Below are 22,750 nucleotides of genomic sequence, written 5' to 3' on the forward strand. Positions count from 1 at the left end.
AACTGACTCTCTGTTTATCCTGCATGCGCCCAACAAGCTGGGTGCTCCTGCTTCAAAGCAAACTATTGCGTGCTGGATCTGTAACACGATTCAGCAAGCTCATTCTGCGGCAGGATTGCCACATCCTAAATCAGTAAATGCCCATTCCACGAGGAAGGTGGGCTCTTCTTGGGCGGCTGCCCGAGGGGTCCCGGCTTTACAGCTTTGCCGAGCTGCTACTTGGTCGGGTTCAAACACATTTGCTAAATTCTACAAGTTTGATACCCTGGCTGAGGAGGACCTTGTGTTTGCTCATTCGGTGCTGCAGAGTCATCCGCACTCTCCCGCCCGTTTGGGAGCTTTGGTATAATCCCCATGGTCCTTACGGAGTACCCAGCATCCACTAGGACGTCAGAGAAAATAAGAATTTACTCACCGGTAATTCTATTTCTCGTAGTCCGTAGTGGATGCTGGGCGCCCGTCCCAACTGCGGACTCTCTGCAAAACATGTATATAGTTATTGCTTAACTTAAGGGTTATTGTTATGAGCCATCCATTGAACGAGGCTCAGTTATTGTTCATACTGTTAACTGGATATAGTTATCACAAGTTATACGGTGTGATTGGTGTGGCTGGTATGAGTCTTACCCTGGATTCCAAATCTTTTCCTAGTAATGTCAGCTCTTCCGGGCACAGTTTCCCTAACTGAGGTCTGGAGGAGGGTCATAGAGGGAGGAGCCAGTGCACACCAGATAGTACCTAATATTTATTTTAGAGTGCCCAGTCTCCTGCGGAGCCCATCTATTCCCCATGGTCCTTACGGAGTTCCCAGCATCCACTACGGACTACGAGAAATAGAATTACCGGTGAGTAAATTCTTATTTTTAAAATTGCCAAGGCACACCATCAGTTCTTCACAGAAAAAAAAAACAAAAAACACACATTGGCCCTCATAGTAAAAAAAAAAAAAATCAACACCTACATTGGCCTACACACAAAAAACAATCACATTTCTCCCCACATAAATCATGTTGCTCCCTACATGAATTATTCACCTTGTTCCCCCCATAAATCCTTATTCTCCCCACATAAATCCTATTGTTACCCACAGGAGAAAAAAAAATAACAAATATTAGCCCCTACTGGTTGGCTGTCCTCCCTGTTCCTCAGTGGGGGGGGGGGGGGGGGGGGCTGGGGGGGTGTTCAAAGTGGAGTGCTGTGAATACTGAGCAGCAGGCGGTCGGGCAGGTGTGGATGTGGGTGGGCAAGGAAAGCTGTGTATGCAGTCGGGAACTGGAGGATGTGTATGCGGGTGGGTGGACTGGCTGGGTGGTGAGAAGTGGCGGCCGTGACCTATGAAGCCACCCTGCCGCGTCTTCAAGGCATATGTCGCCCGGGCCAACAGTTCACTCTGAAGGTGCAGGAAGCTGCTCTCTCCGCGGCACACCTTGCAACTGGTCGCGGCACACTAGTGTGCCATGGCGCACTGGTTGAAAAAGCCCGCACTATGGCCCCGCTGAATAATTTGCCCCGCGTAGTCTCTATGGCAAAGAATTTACAGTCTGCACATGAGATCAAGGCTACAGCTCGTGCCAGTGCAAATTCTTACGCTTATCTAGAAATCGCACGTAGATGGCTGCAGGAACACCACTAGGGCTGGCAGGAACACCACTAGGGCCGGAAGCACAGGAGCACGACTCGGGTCGATTACACCATCGAACTCCTAAAAGAAACACATTGCCAATTATATATAAATTGTACTGTTAGTGTTTTTTGTATTCTTCTTATGTAACGTGATGCTTATATCAGGAGGTTTATGTTAGGGCAGTAAAATTATTATTAGTTACTTATACAGCACCAGCAAATTCCATTGCGCTTTACAGTTGGGAACAAACAGTAATAGAACAAGACTGGGTAATATCAGACAGAGAGGTCGGAGGGCCCTGCTCACGGGCCTAACACTCCATATGGAAATAGGCCTTTATACACAGGTACAGGTGCTACATATTGCGTATCGGTGAAGCCAGTTCGCAGAGGCTCCTGCTGGGCTGTATGATATAGTCACACAGCAATATTGGCCTGGGGTCAGGAGAATGTGACAGTGAAGAGAGATAATACTGTATGTGCTTGTATAAAACCGTGTTTGCAAATAGAAGCTTGATCAGGAACCAGTCTGCCATTTCCCCAATTACACCAGTAGCAGAATTATCCACCTTCTGTCTGCCTGGCTATAATCACTGCACAATTTATCTTTAATTATGTCAAGTGGGGCTTACTGTGCCTCGCAGATTTCACGTGCGCTGCGTAAACCCTGTTAACCCTATAAAAATATTTTATTCCCAGATGGAAAAACAGAAAAACAAAGGGGATGATTCAGCTTCATTTGTAAAAGTGCGGAAATCACAGACTTCTGCGCATGCGCACACACCTCTGAGAGCATGCACGAGGACTTAAACGTCGCAGTCTTAGGGGTCATGTACTAAGCAGTGATAAAAGTGGAGAAGTTGCCCATGGCAACCAATCAGTTGCTCTGTATACTTTTATAGTATGCAAATGATAAATGTTACATCCGTGTTTATTGGTTGCCATGGGCAACTACTCCACTGGCTCACTTCTCCACTTTTATCACTGCTTAGTACATGTCCCCCATAGTGCCTGAGGGGGGGGTGGAGACGGGGCGAGGTTGCGAAGGCAGGGGGGATATACTAAAGAGGCAAGCACTTCGCTGTTTAGCGAATCGCTCGCATTTCAGCGCGGGGGAGGAACCGGCACGCGGGGCGGCCTTGTCCTGTGCTGAGCAGCCACCCGCATGCTAGTGAAAGGAGTTGTAGTCGTGCTGAATCAGGCCCATAATACTGCCGTGCGACTGATAAACACAATGGGGTAAATTTACTAGGGGGGAGTAAATAGAACATCACCAGTTCTAAAAAAAAATTAAAAAAAATTCCCACCTTAGTAATACCGCTTTCACACCGCACAAATAGCCCGGTGTCGCCCCGACGTATTGCTGGGTCGACACGGTTCGGGGTGCGGTGTGAAAGGGCTATGGTCGAATTTCTCGGTCGCTTGACCCGGTAATTCAACCCAGGAATAAAGCAGTGTTATTCCCGGGTTGAATACCGGGTCAGTGGCAGCGTGAGCGGGCTCCCGGGACTCTTCCCTTCACTATATAGGAAAAAGGCGGCGCTGAGATGAGCTCATCCACCAGTGCTGCCTCTGCCCCAGGCTCCTCCCCCCTCCCTGCCTTTTTGGCAACCGGCCCGGCATATTGCCGTGTCAGGAAGCCAGCAATGAAGTCCAATGCCAGATCCCACCCGAGAAGGACCCGTTTCCAATTCCCGGGTGGGATTCGGCATTGGCGGTATAAATTTACCCCAATGCTGCTTACCGAAACATTGAATTAAACCGTATAGATCATTTATTTATTTGACTTTTTGGATCTATTACATGTAAATACTTAAAAAACAAAAATTCTTTTAAATCTGATAAAAGGTCGCGCCAGTATCTATAAAGATAAAAAACTAAAACCGGTTATTGATTGTCTGTTTGTTCCCTCCGACAGGCAATGTGCAAGAAGCAGTGAGCCTACTGGGTAGTAAAGATGTCCGGGTGAACTGTCTGGATGAGGTAAGAGTCTCCTGTATTATCACTATGCACAGTGGGGCGGATAGCGCCTCAGGGTGTGACATTGAGACTTATAAGGCTCATTGATGGGATTGGTCAGTAAACTAAAGTTGCTTCATTTCTGTTTTTATTTGATTTACTTTGTTTGCAGTTTATTTGTACTGTGACGCAGTCGTATTGATACGCTCTTGTCTTTCACTCTTACTGCATTCATTAGATTTGCTAATACTCAGAACCTGTGGGGCGGTTATTCCATATATGTTCTGTAAATTGCAGTCAGCGTGTGGCTCGGGATTGGGGCGTGTAGTCCCGAATTTACACCACAGTAAATATACCAAACTTGCTGATGGCTGTGGTATGGAGGGTCGACGGTAACTAGGTTGACCACTATTGGTCGACAGTAACCAGTTCGACAGGGATGCTAGATCGACAGTGTCTGTAGGTCGACAGGTCAAAAGATTGCCATGAGGTTTTTTATGTTTTTTTTTTTTTTTTTTTGGTGTAGTTTTCACCGTACGGTGACCGGAAATCCCAGTTAGTGCACCATGTCCCCTCGTATGGCTCGCTGCACTTTGCACAGGTTACTGTTCCCAGACACCCTTGCTGATATTGGAGATGTGGGTTCAGGAGCAGTATTCCTGCGGCAAGATAACGGCAACTAATAATGTCTAGTGCAGGGGTGGCCAGACTTTTGGAGTCGGCGATCTACTTTGAAAGCTAAAAAGCTTTTGTGATCTACCCAGGAGGCATAATAGCGCGCGCCACAGGCGTGCGTGCAAAAAAAGGGGCGTGGTATAACAAAAAAAAGGGACGTAGCCTTGCTGCACAGTGTGTAATGACTGCCTCACACGAAATAACACATTGGCCCCCACATGTAAAAACCTCAAACACATATGCCCCCACAGTGCCAGATATGCCCCCTCAGTGCCAGATATGCCCCCACAGTGCCAGATATGCCCCCACAGTGCCAGATACAGATATGCCCCCACAGTGCCACACATGCCCCCACAGTGCCATGTGCCCGCATAGCCAGATATGCCCTCACAGTGCCACATATGTCCCCACTGAGCCATGTGCCCACAATGCCAGATATGCCCCCATAGTATAGCTCACCATTGCTGTTTGGTGAGCGCAGCGTGCACTTCTCCTGCCCTCCGCCCTGCTTTTCAGTCTGATCTCCGGCGGTGACGGCAGCGTGTATGTCTCAAATCAGGCGCCAGTCCGCGAGCTCTCATTGGCTAACGAACTGGCGCCTGATTTGAGCTATACACTCCGTCGTCACTGCCGGAGACCAGACAGAGGGGCAGGGCGGCAGGCAGGAGAGGCGCGGCTTCGGGTGGCTGGGCGGAGGATCGCGATCGACTGTTTGGCCACCCCTGGTCTAGTGTGTGTGTGTGTGTGTATAGCCATCACAAGATGTTTTGCAGTTCTGCACCAGTAGCGTATGCCAGTTTTACTCCAGGCCTATCTCACCCTTCAGAAAAAAACAAACAAAAAACATTTGTTTTGCTTGCAAAATACCCTTTTGCTATTAGTCTTCAGAATAACTAATGCAGCAGAAACTTCTCCCCTTCTCTAGTGTGCAGCGAAAATGCATTCTAAGCAAGAGATATGGAGAGAGCATCGGTCCGTTGGGCATTAGCCAATCAGTGGGATAGCTAGTGCTAGCGCCCAGCATTATCATCATTGTGCATTTAATTATGCAAACATGCCCTTCCTGTACTCGCCCTAAATTACATCACCCCTCCCCATCCCACTACTGTAAGCGTCAGACCCTCACAACGGACAATTTTCTGGACATGTGCAGAAACGTGTGTGTGTGTCCCACTTTGAGTCTGTATCATGTGGGGAGTGTCCTCTCCTGCCTATGCCTGGCCTTCCCAAAGGGCCTAATATCATTATTCTATTACCTGGGCTGTGCTCTGGAACAACGGACCCCCACACGCTATCACTGGAAGCAGATATTGCAGAGACACCGAGCAACAAGGTGTGGGCGGAGGGACAGATATGGCAGAGACACTGAGCAACAAGGTGTGGGCGGAGGGACAGATATGGCAGAGACACTGAGCAACAAGGTGTGGGCGGAGGGACAGATATGGCAGAGACACTGAGCAACAAGGTGTGGGCGGAGGGACAGATATGGCAGAGACACTGAGCAACAAGGTGTGGGCGGAGGGACAGATATGGCAGAGACACTGAGCAACAAGGTGTGGGCGGAGGGACAGATATGGCAGAGACACTGAGCAGCAAGGTGTGGGCGGAGGGACAGATATGGCAGAGACACTGAGCAACAAGGTGTGGGCAGAGGGAAGGGGGCAGTACAGCCCCTGTACAGTGGCAATGCCTGAATCTGGCATATGTAGTGCATGACCTGCATCAGTTAGAGCACTGCAGAAACCCCTGTGTAACCTCTGAGAAGTCAGGCAGCTCCTTACAGTCGGACACCTTTGATAAATAGCCTTATGTAGCTAGCCTGATGTTCCTGGATCCATTCCTGATCTCTAACTTCTGTTCTGACGCTGATCAGGGACCTAATGTATGAAGCACGAATGAGCTCCATTGCTGCATAGGGCTGCAGAACAAGATGAAGAGACACAGACTCTTGCACTGGAGGGGTTAGACAGAATGAAGACCTTGCTGTAGTCTGGAAGCAGGGTTGCAGTATATGTGAGCAGTGCAGAGCATAATAATTGTAATGCGATAAAAGGATGGATAGTACGGTTCTGACTTTTATACTTTGTAAAGGGAAATGTTTAGAAACTGCATTTGCACAGCAGCAAAGAAGTGCATTTGCCGGGGCTCTCACAGTAATGTAATAACACGCGTCACACCCGTCACGTTGTATAAGTGGGCAGTTCTTATGCTTAGTGTGCTGTAAAAGAATAAATGTGCTTAATACCACCCTCTCAACATCTTCAATCTTAGCGCTAGTCAGCCATGGCTGTATTACGCTAATACAGGAGCATGGTATTCGCCTGCCATATCCAGAACCACCTCCAGCCTGGTCATTGTAGGGTCCATGACAGGTGAGTGGGGTGGCCTGCAAAACAGAGAGGCCACCAACCCTACCCTGGGGTCTTTCCTTTCTCTTCTGGCCTTGGGGTAAAGCTTCCAGTATAAACTGAAAACGTCCTCTTCCTGCCCATGTCAGCTACCTAGTAACCTACCCCTGCTGGAACGTATAACCCTGTGTTCTCTGGGGCTCGATACAATGCATCCACATCAACTTCTCCAGGTATTAGTAACTCTGACTGGTCCATGACAGATGTGCAGGAAGTGAGAACAATGCACTAAGGGAGCGAAAAGCCTGGAGAAGTTGCCCACGGCAACCAATCAGCATTGAAGTTGCATACTATAAAATTATACAGAGCAGCTGATTGGTCGCCGTGGGCAACTTCTCCACTTGCTCACTTCTCCACTCTTTTTACTGCTTAGTGTATCTCCGCCTAAGGACCTTAGGGGGACATGTACTAAGCAGTGATAAAAGTGGAGAAGTGAGCCAGTGGAGAAGTTGCCCACGGCAACCAATCGGCATCGACGTAACATTTATAATTTGCATACTATAAAAATGTAAAGAGCAGCTGATTGGTTGCCATGGGCAACTTCTCCACTGGCTCACTTCTCCACTTTTATCACTGCTTAGTACATGTCCCCCCTAGTCAGAGATTTACAGAACATCAATGTAATGAGATGTCTGTAGGGTTACCACCTCATCCCTTTAATTCTGGACACATATTAATTACACAGGTTCTGCGGCTGATTAAAACCAGGAGAAATGGAGTCTTGAAGTCAGCCAGCTGCAGAACCTGTGTAATATGTGTCCAGAATTAAAGGGATGATTGAGCTGTAGCTGGCGTTTTGGGACGGTGACATTTTCTGGGCGTGGCAAAGCCAGTGGCTGTGTCTGCCGACGAATGTGTACTGGCCTCACCAGCGGAATTGTGGTGGCCATTCTTGGTAACCTTAAGGTTATTCAGATGACCGATGCCTCCCTGGTGGTTGCAATGGTGACCAGATGCTGCGTCTTTTGAGGCAGGCGGTGGATCTGAGAAGCCGGCAGTGGCCGTTTTTGACACTTGACGCCTCCTGCGGCTTTTGCATATTATCGCACAGCCGCTGCGCACAATGATGTACTGGTGATGATGACATTAGCGTCCAACTCTCAATCAGCCCCGAAGTGCTGTAATTCAGGCTTCTCCAGGGTGTTAGTCCCTTTATATCTGCCGGCAGGAGTGGAGGCTGAGGTATTCGGAGACTGTGGGGGGCTTCTTTAAGGGAGCTGCTGACGTATTCAAAGTAAAATAAGATTTTACTCACCGGTAAATCTATTTCTCGTAGTCCGTAGTGGATGCGGGAAACTCCGAAAGGACCATGGGGAATAGCGGCTCCGCAGGAGACTGGGCACAACTAAAGAAAGCTTTAGGTCACCTGGTGTGCACTGGCTCCTCCCACTATGACCCTCCTCCAAGCCTCAGTTAGGACACTGTGCCCGGAGGAGCTGACATAATAAGGAAGGATTTTGAATCCCGGGTAAGACTCATACCAGTCACACCAATCACACCGTATAACTCGTGATACTATACCCAGTTTACAGTATGAAAACAACTGAGCCTCTCAACAGATGGCTCAACAATAACCCTTTAGTTAACAATAACTATGTACAAGTATTGCAGACTATCCGCACTTGGGATGGGCGCCCAGCATCCACTACGGACTACGAGAAATAGATTTACCGGTGAGTAAAATCTTATTTTCTCTGACGTCCTAGTGGATGCTGGGAACTCCGAAAGGACCATGGGGATTATACCAAAGCTCCCAAACGGGCGGGAGAGTGCGGATGACTCTGCAGCACCGAATGAGAGAACTCCAGGTCCTCCTCAGCCAGGGTATCAATTTTTTTAGAATTTAGCAAACGTGTTTGCCCCTGACCAAGTAGCAGCTCGGCAAGTTGTAAAGCCGAGACCCCTCGGGCAGCCGCCCAAGATGAGCCCACTTTCCTCGTGGAGTGGGCTTTTACTGATTTAGGATGCGGCAGTCCAGCCGCAGAATGCGCCAGCTGAATTGTGCTACAAATTCAGCGAGCAATAGTCTGCTTAGAAGCAGGAGCACCCAGTTTGTTGGGTGCATACAGGATAAACAGCGAGTCAGTTTTCCTGACTCCAGCCGTCCTGGAAACATAAATTTTCAAGGCCCTGACTACGTCCAGTAACTTGGAATCCTCCAAGTCCCTAGTAGCCACAGGCACTACAATAGGTTGGTTCAAGTGAAAAGCTGATACCACCTTAGGGAGAAACTGGGGACGAGTCCTCAACTCTGCCCTATCCATATGGAAAATCAGATAAGGGCTTTTATATAACAAGGAGGGGAAAATTAGCTGAGCGCTCAGTGAGTGGTGGTGTATTAATGATTATCAGCAGCAGCTTGGGAAGGGAATGCCAATCCCCAAAAGAACACTTAAATAGAAAAAATTACCAAGTTGCGCTAGACAATCAAATAAAAAAGCATTTATTTTAATGCATAAAATATATTCTGATAACAACAATTCTCCCGGGGTACAATACACACTTTAAAATGACATCTCTATAACTGTAAACCTACTGCTCATTATATAACAGAAGTACAAATTAATACTCTTCCAGAGCTTAGAGCCCCAGGGATATCACTTTAAATAGGATATTAGCATCAGAAATAATTAATATCTATTAAAAGAAAAAGAAAAAGTCTGTGTTGACATACATAGACTCACTTGGTCCACATGAATACTGGACAGTTCTGATCAGTAATAACTGTGAGCTTGATCCAATGATCCTGTAGTAGACCGGAAAAAAATGTAGAAACTCACGTAGTTGATACTGTGAGCAATTGCATAATTAGGTAAGCCACTGGCCGCTGTGACAAGGGGGAGAGCCCGGAGCGATGTTGCGGTCAGCCGCTGGCCCCTGCACGGGGAGTGGAGAGCCGTACCTGAAGTGACCGCCGGACTGGATAAGTATGCGGCTGTGTATAGCTGACACGCGGCTGCAATATCTGGACGGTTGGCTGCTACCTTGCGTGGCACAACGTATGGGCTCTCAACAGCAGGCGGCTGACCTGTGCTCCCACGGGCAGCTCCGATTGAGCCTCCCTACAATTGCCAGTGTATGTAGAAGGTGGATAAACACTCAGGCGGCGGTTGTTCCGTAATCAGTGGTATACCGTAGTAGCAATGATAAAGATAGCTGATCTCTCACACAGAATAAAGCTGGATGAGGCTCCAAGTGACTTGTCACAGCGGCCAGTGGCTTACCTAATTATGCAATTGCTCACAGTATCAACTACGTGAGTTTCTACATTTTTTTCCGGTCTACTACAGGATCATTGGATCAAGCTCACAGTTATTACTGATCAGAACTGTCCAGTATTCATGTGGACCAAGTGAGTCTATGTATGTCAACACAGACTTTTTCTTTTTCTTTTAATAGATATTAATTATTTCTGATGCTAATATCCTATTTAAAGTGATATCCCTGGGGCTCTAAGCTCTGGAAGAGTATTAATTTGTACTTCTGTTATATAATGAGCAGTAGGTTTACAGTTATAGAGATGTCATTTTAAAGTGTGTATTGTACCCTGGGAGAATTGTTGTTATCAGAATATATTTTATGCATTAAAATAAATGCTTTTTTATTTGATTGTCTAGCGCAACTTGGTAATTTTTTCTTTTATATAACAAAGCCGCCAATTCTGATACACGCCTGGCCGAAACCAAGGCCAATAACATGACCACTTTTCACGTGAGATTTTAGATCCACGGTTTTTAGTGGCTCAAACCAATGTGATTTTAAGAAACTCAACACCACGTTGAGATCCCAAGGTGCCACTGGAGGCACAAACGGGGCTGAATATGCAGCACTCCTTTTACAAATGTCTGAACTTCAGGTAGAGAAGCTAGTTCTTTCTGGAAGAAAATCGACAGAGCCGAGATCTGTACCTTAATGGAGCCTAATTTCAGGCCCATAGTCACTCCTGCTTGTAGGAAGTGCAGAAATCGACCTAGTTGAAATTCCTCTGTTGGGGCCTTTTTGGCCTCACACCAAACAACATATTTCCGCCATATGTGGTGATAATGTTTTGCAGTTACATCTTTCCTGGCTTTAATCAGCGTAGGAATGACTTCCTCCGGAATGCCCTTTTCCTTTAGGATCCGGCGTTCAACCGCCATGCCGTCAAACGCAACCGCGGTAAGTCTTGGAACAGACAGGGCCCCTGCTGCAGCAGGTCCTGTCTGAGTGGCAGAGGCCATGGGTCCTCTGATATCATTTCTTGAAGTTCTGGGTACCAAGCCCTTCTTGGCCAATCCGGAACCACGAGTATCGTTCTTACTCCTTTCCTTCTTATTATTCTCCATACCTTTGGTATGAGAGGTAGAAGGGGGAACACATAACCCGACTGGTACACCCACGGTGTCACTAGAGCGTCCACAGCTATTGCCTGAGGGTCTCTTGACCTGGCGCAATATTTCTCTAGTTTTTTTGTTTAAGCGGGACGCTATCATGGCCACCTGTGGTCTTTCCCAACGGTTTACCATCAGTTGAAAGACTTCTGGATGAAGTCCGAACTCTCCCGGGTGTAGGTCGTGCCTGCTGAGGAAGTCTGCTTCCCAGTTATCCACTCCCGGAATGAACACTGCTGACAGTGCTAACACGTGATTTTTCGCCCATAGGAGAATCCTTGTGTCTTCTGTCATCACCATCCTGCTTCTTGTGCCGCCCTGTTGATTTACATGGGCGACTGCCGTGATGTTGTCTGATTGGAACAGTACCGGCTGGTTTTGAAGCAGAGGCCTTGCCTGACTCAGGGCATTGTAAATGGCCCTCAGTTCCAGAATATTTATGTGTAGGGAAGTCTCCTGACTTGACCAAAGTCCCTGGAAGTTTCTTCCCTGTGTGACTGCCCCCCAGCCTCAACGGCTGGCATCCATGGTCACCAGGACCTAGTCCTGTATGCCGAACCTGCGGCCCTCTTGAAGATGGGCACTCTGCAGCCACCACAGTAGCGATACCCCGGTCCTTGGAGACAGGGTTATCAGTCGATGCATCTGAAGATGCGATCCGGACCACTTGTCCAACAGGTCCCATTAAAAAGTTCTTGCATGGAACCTGCCGAATGGGATTGCTTCGTAGGAAGCTACCATTTGTCCCAGGACTCGCGTGCAATGATGCACCGATACCTGGTTTTGCTTCAGGAGGTCTCTGACTAGAGATGACAGCTCCTTGGCTTTCTCCTCCGGGAGAAACACTTTTTTCTGGTCTTCCAGAACCATCCCCAGGAACAGCAGACGTGTCGTAGGAACCAGCTGTGACTTTGGAATGTTTAGAATCCAACCGTGCTGTTGTAGCACTTTCCGAGATAGTGCTACCCCGACTAACAACTGCTCCATGGACCTCGCCTTTATAAGGAGATTGTCCAAGTACGGGATAATTAAAACTCCCTTTTTTTGAAGGAGTATCACCATTTCGGCCATTACCTTGGTAAACACCCTCGGTGCCATGTACAGTCCAAACGGCAGTGTCTGGACTTGGTAATGGCAATCCTGTACCGCAAATCTGAGGTACTCCTGGTGAGGATGGTAAATGGGGACATGCAGGTAAGCATCCTTGATGTCCAGGGATACCATGTAATCCCCCTTCCAGGCTTGCAATAACCGCCCTGAGCGATTCCATCTTGAACTTGAATTATTTTATGTATGTGTTCAAGGATTTTTAATATAAAATGGGTCACACCGAACCATGCGGTTTCGGTACCCCAAACAGTGTGGAATAGTAACCCCGTCCTTGTTGAAGTAGGGGCATCTTGAGTATTACCTGCTGGGAATACAGCTTGTTAATTTGCCTCTAGCACAGCCTCCCTGCTTGAGGGAGTTGTTGGCAAGGCAGATTTGAGGAAACGGCGGGGGGGAGATATCTCGAATTCCAGCTTGTACCCCTGAAATACTACTTGAATGAAACAGGGATACACCTGTGAGCAAGCCCACTGATCGCTGAAATTTTTCGAAGCGGCCCCCCACCGTACCTGGCTACACCTGTGGAGCTCCCGCGCCATGCTGTGGACTCAGAGGAAGCGGGAGAAGAATTTTGATTCTGGGAACTGGCTGACTGGTGCAGCTTTTTCCCTCTTCCCTTGTCTCTGTGTAGAAAGAAAGCGCCTTTGACCCGCTTGCTTTTCTGAAGCCGAAAGGACTGTACCTGATAATACAGTGCTTTCTTAGTCTGTGAGGAAACCTGAGGTAAAAATATTTCTACCAGCTGTTGCTGTGGATACGAGGTCCCAGAGACCATCACCAAATAATTCCTCACCCTTATAAGGCAGAATCTCTATGCGCCTTTTAAAGTCAGCATCACCTGTCCAGTGACAGGTCTCTAATATCCTCCTGACAGAATGGACATTACATTCATTTTGGATGCCAGCTGGCAATATATCCTTCTGTGCATCCCTCATATATAAGACGACGTCTTTAATATGTTCTCATGTTAGCAAACTAGTATGTTTGACAGGGTCACCGACCACGCTGCAGCAGCACGCTCTGCAGGTTTCAGTCTAGTACCTGAGTGTGTAAATACAGACTTCAGGATAGCCTCCTGCTTTTTATCAACAGGTACCTTCAAAGTGGCCGTTCCTAAGACGGCAGTGCCACCTTTTGACAACCGTGTGAGCGCCTTATCCACCCTAGGGGATATCTCCCAGCGTAATTTATCCTCTGGCGGGAAAGGGTACGCCATCAGTAACTTTTTAGAAATTACCAGTTTCTTATCGGGGGAACCCACGCTTTTCACACACTTCATTCATTCATCTGATGGGGGAACAAAACACTGCCTGCTTTTTCTCCCCAAACATAAAACCCATATTTAGAGGTACTTGGGTTAATGTCAGAAATGTGTAACACATTTTTTATTGCCGGGATCAAATCACGGATGTTCCTAGTGGATTGTGTATATGTGTCAACCTTGTCGACACTGGAGTCAGACTCCGTGTCGACATCTGTGTCTGCCATCTGAGGGAGCGGGCGTTTTTGAGCCCCTGATGGCCTTTGAGACGCCTGGGCAGGCGCGGGCTGAGAAGCCGGCTGTCCCACAGCTGTTACGTCATCCAGCCTTTTATGTAAGGAGTTGACACTGTCTGTTAATACCTTCCACCTATCCATCTACTCTGGTGTCGGCCCCATAGGGGGTGACATCACATTTATCGGCATCTGCTCCGTCACCACATAAGACTCCTCATCAAACATGTCGACACAGCCGTACCGACACACCGCACACACACAGGGAATGCTCTGACTGAGGACAGGACCCCACAAAGCCCTTTGGGGAGACAGAGAGAGTATGCCAGCACACACCAGAGCGCTATATAATGTGGGGATTAACACTATAACTGAGTGAATTTTCCCCAATAGCTGCTTGTATATACAATATTGCGCCTAAATTTAGTGCCCCCCCTCTCTTTTTAACCCTTTGAGCCTGAAAACTACAGGGGAGAGCCTGGGGAGCTTTCTTCCAGCTGCACTGTGAAGAGAAAATGGCGCCAGTGTGTCTGAGGGAGATAGCTCCGCCCCCTTTTTCGCGGACTTTTCTCCCGTTTTTTTCTGGATTCTGGCAGGGGTATTTACCACATATATAGCCTCTGGGGCTATATATTGTGGTATTTTTGCCAGCCAAGGTGTTTTTATTGCTGCTCAGGGCGCCCCCCCCCCCCCAAGCGCCCTGCACCCTCAGTGACCGGAGTGTGAAGTGTGTATGAGGAGCAATGGCGCACAGCTGCAGTGCTGTGCGCTACCTTCGTGAAGACTGATGTCTTCTGCCGCCGATTTTCCGGACCTCTTCTTGCTTCTGGCTCTGTAAGGGGGACGGCGGCGCGGCTCCGGGACCGAACACCAAGGACGGGCCTGCGGTCGATCCCTCTGGAGCTAATGGTGTCCAGTAGCCTAAGAAGCCCAAGCTGGCTGCAAGCAGGCAGGTTCGCTTCTTCTCCCCTTAGTCCCTCGCTGCAGTGAGCCTGTTGCCAGCAGGTCTCACTGAAAATAAAAAACCTAATTCTATACTTTCTAGAAGCTCAGGAGAGCCCCTAGTGTGCATCCAACCTCGGCCGGGCACAAAATCTAACTGAGGCTTGGAGGAGGGTCATAGTGGGAGGAGCCAGTGCACACCAGGTGACCTAAAGCTTTCTTTAGTTGTGCCCAGTCTCCTGCGGAGCCGCTATTCCCCATGGTCCTTTCGGAGTTCCCAGCATCCACTAGGACGTCAGAGAAAAGTTAATATTCATTGCCAGTTCCACTTACATTGATTATGTTCCTTGTTCCCATGACAACGCGGAGGTATGAAAGCTTGGCACTGGCTGCCCAGTGATTCTGTGAACAATACCTCCGGCAATTTACCTGCCTCCCATGTGCTTTAATCCGAAGCGGAATTGTGGGGTTTGGAGAGCTCGGTGCCTGAGCAGACAAATGTCTTTTCTACTGATCTATTCATAAACAATACTGGCCCCAGCTAACCAGTGCGATGTGATGGGGCGGGAGTGGGCAGCGGCAAATAACGGGGAGTCTGGGGACCATTGCAGCGGGGGTCGGCTTTCAAACAGGTTTTTGCAAAGTTATCTAAGAAAAAATTGAATGCAGCTAATATTAGCATGCGGAGGAATATGGGGCCTGATGCAAACCTGATCGCGGCTGTGCATTTTCTGAACTGCGCATCGGCACCTCTGCCCAGTGATCGCCTTTGCCTGATTGACAGGCAGAGGTGTTCGCTGGGCAGGCCGCCGGCGTTGGGCTGCCGTTTTTGGGGCGCGGTCTGGGCAATGCAGGCGTGCCCGGACCATGCGGGGGGAGGGCCGCTGCAGCTGTGTGACATCACCCACAGCCGATGCGACCCGGAGAGCGACTAGTAGCCCCCTGCCAGTGCACAGGATCTGTGCTGGTAGGGAGCTACTCTTCAGGTACAAAAGCATCGCTGCTGTGCGATGCTTTTGTACTTGTGCGGCGGTGGGAGGGCCTGACATGCGTGGCGTACTAGCCCTGTGCTGGGCATCCCCCCCGGTATGTCGGGGAGGCTGATCGTAGCCGTGCACGCTACGATCAGGTCTGAATTAGGCCCATGGATTCTGCTTCTTCCTGTTGCCCTTCACAGCGTAGGAGAATTGGATATGTGCATTTGCTAAACCTTGTATTTTCAGTCTGGAAAAGCAAGTTTCCTGTACGAGGTTCATGTCCTATGGAGGGATGTTTAGCGTTACAACCTTCCACCATATCACTCAGAGGGGTGTATTTACTAACCACTAACCAGCATTTTGACAACCTACTGGTTAGTAAATAGACCGGTCTGTGGCTTCCTGCTGCCTCCATTCACCTCACATCACAACTCTGCCCCTGTCACATGCAACTACAGTATGTCCATCTCTCATCTGCTGATATACTCTGCGCTGCTGGGGACCCTGCTCTTCTTCCACATAACTCTCAGTCTGTGGCTTCCTGCTGCCTCCATTCACCTCACATCACAACTCTGCTCTGTCACATGCAGCTATGAGTGATGGACGTAGCTGCATGTGACAGGGGCAGAGCAGAAGAGATGAACGGTTACGAGCGAGAGGAGATGTTAGTATAGACATTCGCTGAGTAGTAGAGAGCTGTAACTGAAGTGTGAGGGTTGTGAGAACAGGAGGCCTGCTCCATGGAGCTTACAATCTAGGGGGAGGGGGGAAACAGTCAGGTGACATAAGGTGTGAGCAAGCTGAAGGTGGCCTGGTGGCAGGAAGTAAGCGAGGCAGAGATGGCCAGGGCATTAGGCAGGGATTAGGAAGAGTGGCCTTGAGACTAGGTTATGAGGTGGAAGGGTACGCATTGAGGAACAGGTGGGTTTTCAGTGCCTGTTTAAAGCTTTGCAAGGTCAAGGAGAGTCTAGTAGAGCGAGGGAGCTCGTTCCAGTGAGTGGGGGCAGCACGGGCAAAATCTTGGATTTGCTCATGGAATGCAGTGACCAGGGGAGAGGAGGGGCGACTGTCATTGGCTGACTGGAGAAGGCAGGAGGGACTATGTGGGGAGATGAGGTTGGAGATGTAGGGAGCAGTGGCGTTACAGGGGGCATTGTATGTTAGGGTGAGGACTTTGGATAGGATTCTGTAGGGGAGTGGCAGGCGTGGAGCAGTGGGAGAGGAAGATGAGTCTAGCTGCGGAGGGGAGCGTGGAGGTCAGTGAGGAGAATAGAACTCTCTCTTGCCTTGCTGCCACCACTCAGTCCTATGTACATGTAATCTGCTAGAACACCATGCTGCACAATCTGTTCTCCTATTATTATATCCCTATAGCTGTGATGCGGACTGATGACGTGTTCTGTCTCTTACAGTATGGCATGACGCCTCTCATGCACGCCGCCTACAAGGGGAAGGTGGATATGTGCAGCCTACTCCTGCAGCACGGCGCAGATGTCAACTGCAACGAGCATGAACATGGGTACACGACGCTGATGTTTGCTTGTCTTTCAGGTATTGTGCGTTGTACATCTGACTCTGCCTCATTTCATCCCTGATCCTACATAAGGATACATCAGGGTTCCATCATATTTTGTACTTACATATTTGCACAATGATTTTCCATCCTACGTCTTATAGGCTTCCAGCTCCGTTATTTTGTCGGCTAGAGCCACATGAATTCAGATAAAGGGTTTCTATAGTGTCCGTGGCACAATCTTCAGAGGTCGGGAATCGGGGTTGAGCCCTACCGACGCTCCGTCAGCGGGTTCACCCAAGGTGACATTTTAGACCTTTATCTCCTGGGCCTGAGTAGTCCCCTGCACCTCTTGCTTTCCCTGCCTCTCTAAGAAGTCTATTTACTAAGCCTTGGAGAGAGAGAATGTAGACTGAGATAAAGTACAAGCCAACCAGTTCCTGTCTTTTTTTTCAAACCCAGCCTGTAGTTCGGAGCTGATTGGCTGGTACTTTATCTCCACCCACTTTATCTACATTCAAGGCTTACTAAATAGACCCCTAAGTTACCAAGGAGACCCTTCCCCTATATAAGCCTTCCCCTATATAAGCCTTCCCAGATACATTACATTTCTTCTTGAAGCACAAATGATTACACCTTATAGTATGTTCATATCCTGTCTTCCCTTTCCTTTCTGTTACCTTTTTGTTTAGGGTTCAGTCTGTTTTTCATCATGTCGACGTGGATCCCGATGTCAACATGCAGCGTGTCGACATGTTTAGCACATACTCTACCACAAGTTGCAGGAGGCTCCAGATTTTTGCGGGCAGTCCCCATGCAACCACAGGGGAGTGGCCAGATCTCCCACTTCCTGGGGGAATTATGATGCCGTATGAAGGGGGCGGGGCTAATTGATGCAAATGTGTGTCATTTAGCCCCGACCCTACCCGTGGACCAGCGAATCGTGCCATTTTGTGGGAGGGGGCTAGTGATGCGCAGTGGCAAGATGTGTCTCCTCTTCGGGCATCTCCCAGAGAGGAGATTTTTTTACGGGTCTGCAAGTATGGTTTAGCATATCGACATTGACCATGTCAGCGTTCAGCATGTTGGCACTGATGAAATGGTTGAAATGCTTAGACTGTCCACAAAGCTCACTTACCGTCACACTGCACCAGTGTCTCCAGGGTCTAACGGTATCCTATGATACAGAGTTCCGGTAGTGTTATTGAATCAAGCAGTTCCGGCAATGTGTACCCTAACCCCAGTTCTGCACCATGGCACACGTCCATATTGTGAGCATACCGACGTTCTGCAGATCACTGTGGTGACTGCATCCCTTTCCTTCTGCTTAGGATGGGATTTGGGGGAAAGTGCCTAGAAGTGGGTCATAGCCAGCATATGCCCTATTACAGACACCATTAAGCATGTGGTGTTTTTCTGTTTGTGTGTGTGAATGACTTGCCCATTATTAATGTGTGTACAGGTTGAGTATCCCTTATCCAAAATGCTTGGGACCAGAGGAATTTTGGATATCGGATTTTTCCGTATTTTGGAATAATTTCATACCATAATGAGATATTATGGTGATGGGACCTAAATCTAAGCACAGAATGCATTTATGTTACATATACACCTTATACACCCAGCCTGAAGATAATTTTAGCCAATATTTTTTATAACTTTGTGCATTAAACAAAGTGTGTGTACATTCACACGATTCATTTATGTTTCATATACACCTTATACACACAGCCTGAAGGTCATTTAATACAATATTTTTAATAACTTTGAGTATTAAACAAAGTTTGTGTACATTGAGCCATCAAAAAACAAAAGTTTCTCTATCTCAGTCTCACGCAAAAAAGTCCGTATTTCGGAATATTCCGTATTTCGGAATATTTGGATATGGGATACTCAACCTGTATTACTTTATTATCTTTGGTTCCTTTTGTAAATGCGCCACCAGGGGTCTCACACAGAGACAGCCAGCAAGCGCTCCATTAACTGGTTAGTCGGAGCTCTTGGCCGTAAATGTCAGATCGAGGGACTGCTGTAAATAGAAGCTAGGCAGCGCAGCACAATGGTTGATGATTGTGTAGGGGCTGGAGGCCTCCTCAGATATATTTTTGGTATGTTGTTTTGTCGATTAGATTTGATTATTGCAAATGGTTTATCTGGCCCTGGGACGCCTGATTGGGTCCTGCTGAGGAGATCCGCTCCAGTCTACGTGTCACCATCTCCCCTAGTCATCCAGCCCTGGGAGCAGATTAATCAAGGAGCTCTTATAATTACATAGGTTAAAGGAATGTTAAACATGGATCTCTTTGCTAGAATACCGGTTATGGGTGGTCATTCCGAGTTGATCGCTAGCTGCATTCGTTCGCTGTGCAGCGATGAGGCAAAAAACGTCACTTCTGCGTATGCGGCACAATGCGCACGCGCGTTGTTCTATTACAAAGACCGATGTAGTTTCACACAGGGTCTTGCAAAGCTTTTCAGACACACTGCTGGCCGCAGAGTGATTGACATGAAGTGGGCGTTTCTGGGTGTCAACTGACCGTTTTCAGTGAGTGTTCAGAAAAACGAAGGCGTGGCTGGGCGAACGCAGGGTGGGTTTGTGACGTCAAATTAGGAACTGAACAGTGTGAAGTGATCGCAAGCGCTGAGTAGGTTTTGAGCTACTCTGAAACTGGACAAAAAAATGTTGTCGCCGCTCTGCGATCCTTTCGTTCGCACTTCTGCTAAGCTAAAATGCACTCCCAGTGGGAAGCGGCATAGCGTTTGCACGGCTGCTAAAAACTGCTAGCGAGCGATCAACTCGGAATGACCACCGTGGTTCAAAGGGTCAATAGGTCGACCACTGTTCATCAACATGGGAATAGGGTCGACATTACATTTTTTACCTTTTTTGGTGTCATTTTTTTGCGTAAAATTACCAGGAATCCCAATTAGTGCACCGCGTCCCCTTGCATGGCTCTATTCACTCACCATACTGTGGGCAGGTTACTATTCCCAATCGTAGTCCACGTGGATGGTAAATTATATACTGGGGACCTAGAACCTATTTTTGAGGGGTACCCACTTTTTTTCGATTTTATTTTTAATTTTGTATATATACTTTCCCTGGGTTCTTAGATAAATGTGACAAACAGCGTTGCCAGTTTACCCTCGGAAAATACTATATTTTGCCCAAACAGAAGCAAAACTAATACAGGTTGAGTATCCCATATCCAAATATTCCGAAATACGGACTTTTTTGAGTGAGAGTGAGATAGTGAAACCTTTGTTTTTTGATGGCTCAATGTACGCAAACTTTGTTTAATACACAAAGTTATTAAAAATATTGTATTAAATGACATTCGGGCTGTGTGTATAAGGTGTATATGAAACATAAATGCATTCTGTGCTTATGTTTAGGTCCCATCACCATGATATCTCATTATGGTATGCAATTATTCCAAAATACGGAAAAATCCGATATCCAAAATACCTCTGGTCCCAAGCATTTTGGATAAGGGATACTCAACCTGTATATATACTGCTCAAAAAAATAAAGGGAACACTAAATAACACATCCTAGATCTGAATTAATGAAATATTCTTATTAAATACTTTGTTCTTTTACATAGTTGAATGTGCTGACAACAAAATCACACAAAAATTATCAATGGAAATCAAATTTATTAACCCATGGAGGTCTGGATTTGGAGTCACACTCAAAATTAAAGTGGAAAAACACACTACAGGCTGACCCAACTTTGATGTAATGTCCTTAAAACAAGTCAAAATGAGGCTCAGTAGTGTGTGTGGCCTCCACGTGCCTGTATGACCTCCCTACAACGCCTGGGCATGCTCCTGATGAGGTGGCGGATGGTCTCCTGAGGGATCTCCGCCAACTCCTGGACAGTCTGTGGTGCAATGTTGGTGGATGGAGCGAGACATGATGTCCCAGATGTGCTCAATTGGATTCAGGTCTGGGGAATGGGCGGGCCAGTCCATAGCATCAATGCCTTCGTCTTGCAGGAACTGCTGACACACTCAAGCCACATGAGATCTAGCATTGTCTTGCATTAGGAGGAACCCAGGGCCAACCGCACCAGCATATGGTCTCACAAGGGGTCTGAGGATCTCATCTCGGTACCTAATGGCAGTCAGGCTACCTCTGGCGAGCACATGGAGGGCTGTGCGGCCCCCCAAAGAAATGCCACCCCACACCATTACTGACCCACTGCCAAACCGGTCATGCTGGAGGATGCTGCAGGCAGCAGAAAGTTCTCTTTGGCGTCTCCAGACTCTGTCACGTCTGTCACATGTGCTTAGTGAGAACCTGCTTTCATCTGTGAAGAGCACAGGGTGCCAATGGCGAATTTGCCAATCTTGGTGTTCTCTGGCAAATGCCAAATGTCCTGCACGGTGTTGGGCTGTAAGCACAACCCCCACGTGTGGATGTCGGGCCCTCATACCACCGTCATGGAGTCTGTTTCTGATCGTTTGAGTAGACACATGCACATTTGTGGCTTGCTGGAGTCATTTTGCAGGGCTCTGGCAGTGCTTCTCCTGTTCTTCCTTGCACAAAGGCGGAGGTAGCGGTCCTGCTGCTGGGTTGTTGCCCTCCTACGGCCTCCTCCACGTCTCCTGATGTACTGGCCTGTCTCCTGGTAGCGCCTCCATGCTCTGGACACTACGCTGACAGACACAGCAAACCTTCTTGCCACAGCTCGCATTGATGTAACATCCTGGATGAGCTGCACTACCTGAGCCACTTGTGTGGGTTGTAGACTCATGCTACCACTAGAGTGAAAGCACCGCCAGCTTTCAAAAGTGACCAAAACATCAGCCAGAAAGCATAGGAGCTGAGAAGTGGTCTGTGGTCACCACCTGCAGAACAACTCCTTTATTGGGGGTGTCTTGCTAATTGCCTATAATTTCCACCTGTTGTCTATTCCATTTGCACAACAGCATGTGAAATTGATTGTCAATCAGTGTTGCTTCCTAAGTGGACAGTTTGATTTCACAGAAGTGTGATTGACTTGGAGTTACATTGTGTTGTTTAAGTGTTCCCTTTATTTTTTTTGAGCAGTGTGTATATGTATCTCCTATATAATAGGCCAGGTCTGTGACTCTGTGCCTGGCCGTAACGCTGGGTGGAGTCACAGTGGCTGGATGCAGGCCAGGAACAGTCCCCTCCCTCGATCCTCCCCGTCTCCACCCACTCCCCTCTCTCCCTCCTCCCCGTACAGTCCCTGCACCCTGGTGACACAGCAGCCGCTGACTAAAAGCGGGATTTGCAGTAACCTCTGCCGCACAGTCCGGAGGAGAATGCCGTGGACGACCACTGACATCCGCACCCGCCCCCCCTCCCACCCGCTGCACCCACAGCATCCAACACATTTACCCCCCACCCGAGGCACACACCCCGCACCCTCCCACCCGCGGCACCCACAGCATCCACCCCCCCCACCCACTGTACTCCAGCCCCTCACCCACCCAGTAGCACCCAGAACCTGCAAAACCACCCACCCGTGGAACCCCTGTACCTCCCATACCCACCTCTCACCCCCCCCACACACACACACACACACACACACACACACACTCCACCCCCCCTCCCCGCCCCTCTCACAGCATCCACCACATCTGACCCCCACCCGCAGCACATGACCCTCCTGCCCCCCGTCCCACCCACAGCATCCACCACAT

The 22,750-nt window shown here is 48.4% G+C and overlaps 1 protein-coding gene across 1 annotated transcript in view; it reads left to right on the top strand.

Moving 5' to 3' along the window:
• ANKMY2 (ankyrin repeat and MYND domain containing 2) overlaps positions 1-22,750 on the top strand; it is a 102,330-nt gene that overhangs the window by 35,429 nt on the left and 44,151 nt on the right. Inside the window, exons 2-3 of the mRNA XM_063924412.1 lie at positions 3,542-3,606; positions 16,971-17,109. Of these exons, the coding sequence (XP_063780482.1) occupies positions 3,542-3,606; positions 16,971-17,109 (204 nt within the window). The remainder of the gene's footprint in view (positions 1-3,541; positions 3,607-16,970; positions 17,110-22,750) is intronic.

Source organism: Pseudophryne corroboree, chromosome 5 (genome assembly GCF_028390025.1).
Source record: "Pseudophryne corroboree isolate aPseCor3 chromosome 5, aPseCor3.hap2, whole genome shotgun sequence".
Lineage (NCBI taxonomy): Eukaryota > Metazoa > Chordata > Amphibia > Anura > Myobatrachidae > Pseudophryne > Pseudophryne corroboree.